The 7299-nt window shown below is 45.4% G+C and overlaps 1 protein-coding gene across 1 annotated transcript in view; it reads right to left on the reverse strand.

Moving 5' to 3' along the window:
• The window catches only part of ZFPM1 (zinc finger protein, FOG family member 1), a 137987-nt gene extending 132722 nt beyond the window's left edge, over positions 1-5265 (reverse strand). The window contains exon 1 of the mRNA XM_088448006.1: positions 4306-5265. Coding sequence (XP_088304132.1) covers positions 4306-4345 — 40 coding nt within the window. The 5' untranslated portion in view covers positions 4346-5265. The remainder of the gene's footprint in view (positions 1-4305) is intronic.
• Between the last annotated feature and the right edge of the window lie 2034 nt (positions 5266-7299).

Here is a 7299-nt window from a genome sequence, read left to right on the forward strand (position 1 = left end):
TGCAGGCTCGGATAGGTTCGAGTTTGCACATTGAGTTCGGATTTTTCCCTCCAAAAAAACGGAATTCAGAAAGAGGCAAAACGTCATCTTACATGGATGAACATCATCATTCCTGGACAAAATCCAGGAATGATGATGTTCGTCCATGCAAGATGACGTTTTGCCTCTTTCTGAGTTCCGTTTTTTTGGAGGAAAAAATCCGAACTCAACGTGCAAACTCGAACCTATCCGAGCCTGCACATCCCTAATATATATATATATATATATATATATATATATATTATATATAAAAAAAAAAATGAGAAGAATTGGCACTCACCAGGTAGCTGACAAGAAAATTGGTTTTTAATTACCCATCTTGAGGGAGAAAGTGCATACAGCCATAAAGTGCAATAGTCATAGTCTACGTTTTGGTCCAATGGAGGACCTTCTTCAGGACATCACAGCAGACATGTTTCAGCTTGAAAACCAAAGACAGACGTTTTCAAGCTGAAACATGTCTGCTGTGATGTCCTGAAGAAGGTCCTCCATTGGACCGAAACGTAGACTGACTATTGCACTTTATGGCTCTATGCACTTTCTCCCTCAAGATGGGTAATTAAAAAACTATTTTCTTGTCAGCTACCTGGTGAGTGCCAATTCTTCTCATTTTTTATATTTCTTGGGCTGTTTCGTCCTTAATTGAGCACCCCTAAGCCGATTCTGGTGCTGCAAGTGCGGACACTCCGTATGGTTACTATATATATATATATATATATATATATATATAAATTATAAAACAAACTAACTGACCTCCACATTATACTTAAGTGCAGTAACAAAAATCAGGCCTCCTCTTCTGAACCATAAGGGGACCTCAGTATTCACCATGGATAGATTTTTATGGCAATTTTTCACTTTACTAAAGTGCAAGATGGTGATTTTCATCATGGGATGGTGTCGAATTTTTTTATACCTAGATGACCCCTGGAGAATGACCCATCCATACTCCCCACAAAAGCAGCATGTCTAAGTACAGTAACGTAACCATAAGGAGGATTATAGACTTCGGCATACACTATCCCATCACCCAAAGTGTTTTACCAGGAACTTGTGACATCACAGAGGCAACAAGCCCCTCGTACCTACGTGATGCCTGGACTTCCTAACGTTGCAATAGGCTGAAAAGCTTCTACATACTGGTTCAGCCCACAAATCTGTTGCCTCCACTCTGTTATGAGCCTGCTTCAAATAAAGAAAACCTACTCTATGGGCTTCTGTACATCCCTGCAGGACATGTTTTCAACCACAATAGCGATAACCAATAATCCAGCCTACCCTGACCTCCTCACAGGAGCAGATGTGATGTGCAGAGTGGCAGCAGTGAACAGCCTTTGGTGAATCGGAGGGCAGGGGGAGGTAACCTGTTTGGCACCTATAACTACAGAGACTTTAAATGATGAAACTGGAACTTTAGTCCAGGTGCCTCCATTGGTTTAGGTCTACAAGGCAACGCAAATATTCTCTTTCGCCTGTACTCCCAGTGTGATGAACTGAAATATCCGAGGACCACATGACGAAAATCAAACACATGACTGGGAGCAGATGACAGTCTAAAACATCTCAGAAGGATCTCCAGGGTTCACAGACTGCCCTCTGGGTGCAAATCTGGAAGTCTGGTGCCTCAGTTTTCATTTTAGAAACTGCTGGAGCCTTACATAACAGACCTTGCGTCAAAAGGACTCATTCTAGTTTCTGCTGGAAACACAGATCACACACAGAAAACAAACAAACAAAAGTAACCCTTAGATGAATAAAAAGCCCGCCTATTACTGCTCCTACTAAGTTTACAAATGATAAGCAACGTATATTTGACAATATGCCAATTAGCGTGCATTTAGAAGAAAATAAAAACCTTGGGAGACCCAGAGATACACAATATTCATACTTGGGAGAGTTAGGGACTAAGCCACAGACCTCTCAACAATTTAGGATGACAGCAGCCTCCAGCTCCTAACACCTGGGGTGGACAAAGTTACACTTCAACAGCCAGTCCAGCAAATCTAGAAGTCAGCAGGCACCAGGGGAGATGTACATCCAATGCCATTACTAAAAAGGACTAACAAAATCTATTTATATTTTGATTTTTTAAGTGCGTTTGGGACCGCCTAGCTATTAGGATATTTCCAGCCCTGTATTAAATGGCAAAAAAAATACATTGCGGAGAAAAATAAAAAAAAAAGTCTACTTTATTTTAGCACTACTGGTACAAATAAATACGGATTTAAAATGACTCCCACATATGTCATAGTGGTCAACATGTTTACAAAGCTTGGACAGTATCTGCACAGCCCTCTAGAGGTGGAAAGTTTCTGTTACTATGAGAAACAGGAGTCAACACGACAGAACATTAAGTTGCTTTACTCCCAGCACATTAGGAGTTAATGTTACTATTACTGGGCTTAGCTGCTAAAATTTAGAGTGTATAGAGTAAAAGAAATGACAAATAGTCCATTCATTCTTGATATTAGATCCTCAGCTTTCATCTAAATTGCCATGCAATCGAGAACAAATATTACACACACAGCCCTTTCCAGGTCCGCCATCTTGACACCCTACCATGCCAAGTAACATAAGATAACATCAAGGTCCGCCACTGTCAGAACAATTGAATACGGTCTAAATTAGTACTTCACAGGTCCAAAAGGCTAAGCCAATAACTGGCTTTCCGATGGAATCCTCAGAGATGTTATTTTTTCCCCCTAAGGTAAAAAAGTTTGCTCACTGCCATTAAAGACATAAGCGTCTGCCAGGCAGAGGGCAAGCTGCGTTCTGTAGATGTGGATGAGCCCTCTTAGACTGCTCTAACAGGTGAAAGTTGTATGCAGGTCCACAACAGTGTGAAGGAGCATGCTGGGAGCTATAGTTCCACAATCAGGGGGGTAACATTTAAAATGTGAAACTATACAACCAGTCAGAAAAGAACAATGTGTCAACTGTCAGTTAATGTACTAAAAATACTTTTTAAAAAATAAGCAGTTAAAAAGGACAATAACACACTGTACACACCTATGTCATCTAGTTTTATAAAGGTCGCCACATGTAATTGTCCCTACCCCAATAATACTGTATACAATAAGAAACATACCTGAACTGTAAGATACCTGGTGCAAATGGACATAAGACCAGACCCCCACCCCCAGATGTGAACACCCAAAAGGTAAGCCCACCTTTGCCAATATGTAATGCTGTAGAACAATACCAAACATTTACTTAACAGGGACACAGACCACAGTATGATCCAGACTTAGTTACACAGCATCCTGCATCCCTACCTCCTGCTACCAGAAACATCAATGCATGTAAGAGGCTACTACTGACAGAGCCCTGAACAAAGTATTTCTGTTACCTATACAGTATCACCAGACAGGTATATAATATAAGAGAGGATGAATGTGGACACCTGCAGGGGTACGGCACTGTCTTCCATGAGCAGGGGAGGAGGTAAGTGGCAGTGTGGGGGAGACTAGGCACTGTATTACATGGGCCGGGGAGGAGGCGAGTGGCAGTGTGGGGGGGACATGGCAATGTATTACATGGGCAGGGGAAGTGGTGAGTGGCAATGTTTGGGGGACATGGCACTGTATTACATGGACAGGGAAGGAGGTAAGTGGCAGAGTTGGGGGAGGGCATGGCACTGTATTACATGGGCAGGGAAGGAGGTAAGTGGCAGTGTTCTGGGGACATGGTACTGTATTACATGGGCAGGGAAGGAGGTGAGTGGCAGTGGGGGGACAAGGCCCTGTCTTACATGGGCAGGGAAGGAGGTAAGTGGCAGTGTTGGGGGAGGGGGCATGGCACTGTATTACGTGGGCAGGGAAGAAGGTAAGTGGCAGTGTTCTGGGGACATGGCACTGTATTACATGGGCAGGGAAGGAGGTGAGTGGCAGTACGGGGACAAGGCACTGTCTTACGTGGGCAGGGAAGGAGGTAAGGGGCAGTGTTCTGGGGACATAGCACTGTATTACATGGGCAGGGAAGGAGGTGAGTGGCAGTGGGGGGACAAGGCCGTCTTACATGGGCAGGGAAGGAGGTAAGTGGCAGTGTTGGGGGAGGGGGCATGGCACTGTATTACGTGGGCAGGGAAGAAGGTAAGTGGCAGTGTTCTGGGGACATGGCACTGTATTACATGGGCAGGGAAGGAGGTGAGTGGCAGTGTGGGGACAAGGCACTGTATTACATGGGCAGGGAAGGAGGTGAGTGGCAGTGTGGGGGGACATGGCACTGTATTACATGGGCAGGGAAGGAGGTAAGTGACATACTTACGTTTAATCTGTCTAGGATTACTCTGTTTTCTTCTGGACATCTCTCTGTGATGGGCAGTCAGGGTGGCCAGGATGATCAGGCTGACCTCATGCCCACACCAGCCCTCTGATCACCCAGATGTTCAGGCCAGGGAAATGATCCTCATAGAGAAGGAAGCAAAAGGCTTCTTAGTATTCAGCCCCAAAAGGGGTAAATTCCCCCACTGCAGCAGCAGTCCTATCAGCAGTCAGACACCATTTGTCAGGAGTAATTGTTGTACAGTTGCCTTTGCCAGGGGTATATCTCATATCAGGTAGATGACCACTCGCCACACTCTAGCAGGGACAGATTTCATCTCACCAGGCTCTGGGCAGGGGTAGATGTCCTCTCACCAGGCTCTGGGCAGGGGTAGATGTCCTCTCACCAGGCTCTGGGCAGGGGTTGATGTCCTCTCACCAGGCTCTGACAGATGTCCTCTCAGCAGGCTGTGGCACGGTTAGATGTTCTCTCAGCAGTGCTTTTGCCAGAGGAGCGCGTCTTCTCAGTATCCCCCTTTGGGTATATCCTGAGTCAAAGGGTAGGCAGGACCCTCCAAGAGGACGATCTGGGTTAGCAAGACTTTCGAGTCGCACCAATGCAAGGGCTGTCACTGGGCAATGTCATCCAGCAGAGTTACTAGTGACAAGCCGGGGGTGACGGAGCCCGCAGGGCAGGATGCAGAGAGCACCGAGGATAGTGAAGAGCTTTTCGGCTGGCCAGGGCTGATGCCGGTAAAGATCCAGCTGAGCAGAGCAGGTGTATGGTAGAGGCAGAGCAGATAACGGTGAGGGAGGCTGAGTGGGTGCACCAGGTGGTGCCCGTGGTCCAGGCGCTGTGGGCCGGCTTCTGTTCAACCTCTCCCCGGATAGACGCGCTGGGATTGTCACTTTCTCAATGAAACCCTGAAATGTATCAAAGCAGCCGGAGCGCAACATTCCAATCGGGGCGTGATCACGGGAGGGAGGCAGAGCTACAGAGCCCGCCCACCACCACCACTCACAGGAGCTGACGCCCAGCGGGTTACGTCACGACGCACGCAGCATGGAGAGGGATAGAGGACTTTCAGATTTGCCGCCTCTCTCAGCACGCTTCCACGGGTGCCCGCATAGGACATACACCTACTTTACTTCTCGCTCTGTTCTGTTTATTTTCGACTGGAAGGGCTGTAATGTGATGAAAGGTGGTCAGCCTGCTGTCATAATTGTATACCCATGACATGCCATATTTAACACTGTCTCTCCACAGCTGTTGGAGAACCCTATGGGCCATATTCAATTTGAGGCGAAAAGTCAGTTGTCGGACTTTTTCACCGTCATCGGAGGTTTTGGAAGTGAAAAGCTATTGGGCGCGTGCCTGCGTATCCCCGTTTCAAATAGGCGAAAACGCGACCCCGGCGTAAAGGTAAGTAGCGAAAAGTCCTGTCACTTTTGGGGAAATAAGCCTGTCACCCCCCAATGGATGCACTAACATGGGGGATCACTATCGGTACCCCCGAAAAGCCCTGCTAAAGGTATTTGGGGTTTTTAAGCGGTCTCTACAGGTGATTTTATGTGTGTACCAATGATATTCACAGACATATCGCTGGTACACACTGGCTGACAGGCACCCGATATATTGGCTGATCAATTGATCGCCCAATATATCTGCCAGTGTGTACCCAGCATTAGGGTTCCATGAGGACCAGGTTTGAGGGACACTGCTTTATACTTTGAGCATCTGTTTAGACATTCTGGGACTCATAGTTATTATCCTTTATTTATATGGTGCCACAAGTGTTCCGCAGCGCCTTACAAAGTACATAAAGAAATAAGTGAACAAGAAACCAGTGACGATATAATACAGTGCAGGACAAGGACGTGGTTCATACACATTGCTGCATTAATGATGAAAACACTCAAAATACGTAGCAGGGAGTCGGCAATCAAGTGTTAGGTGTTCTTGTGGGGAGTAAGGAGTAGAAAGCAGGTATAAGGAGAAGCACATAAGGGAAGAGTGCCCTGCTTGTGAGAGCTTACATTCTAAAGGGGAGGGGCAGACCAACAGGCGTGACACAGATGAGGCAGACAGGGAGGAAAGAGCGTGTTGTGGGTTAGGATGAGAGCTGGAAGGCCTTGATGAAGTAATGGGTCTTAGTTGCTCAGTAAAAGTCCTATATTTCCCTATGAAAACTAGCCTAAGCCTGCTTTACAAAAATCAAATACCAGTGCACTTAGATTAAAGCTGTGCTAACTCCTACGGAAAACATCTTGCATGTCTGTACCCCTAATCGGAGCCCAGGGGCATTGCATGCCGTCATTTTTCTTATATGTGGCTTGTTAGCAGGTTCAACTTAAACTGCCACCCAACGCTCAGATTTTGGAGCCTCTCCTTAAAATGATGCCTTTATGTGAGTAAATAATATATATTCATACTTCTCTGTTTAACAGAGCAGAACATTTATCAATTAGAATCTGTGTAGAATGGACTTTCACAGAAATATGGCAGCATGCAGCGAGTATTCAAGGAATGATAGAACAAAATAAATTCTTCATTTAAAGAGTGGTTAAATGTCACATTACCTTTAAATCCTGTCTGTTACTAGGAAAAGCTACAAACATTCTATACATCACCTCCTAGAGGAGCTAGAAGATAAACATGCACATTAGCGTGTACAGCACTTGTTGGTCACACATGCACTTATGTTCGGGTATATGTGATATTCTCTCCTTTGAGATAATATCACCTTCTGCTGTGTTGTATGGGGCTGATTCATTAGATCAGATTAATCAGCTCACAGAAAACACTGCATGGGGAGATGTTATCTCACAGGAGATAAGATCGCTTTCTCGCTGCTACACCCAACTCAATTCTTATTTTGTTCATTAAAGGCACACTGCGGTGTAAAACTACATGTTGTGCTGATTTTGTTTTACGTATAGTTCTGTCTTATGTCTATTGTTTCAGAAGACTCATTCATTAGGAATCACTGTGTCTTTA

Source organism: Taudactylus pleione, unplaced genomic scaffold (genome assembly GCF_031769625.1).
Source record: "Taudactylus pleione unplaced genomic scaffold, aTauple2 ptg000447l, whole genome shotgun sequence".
In the NCBI taxonomy this organism is placed as follows: Eukaryota; Metazoa; Chordata; class Amphibia; order Anura; family Myobatrachidae; genus Taudactylus; species Taudactylus pleione.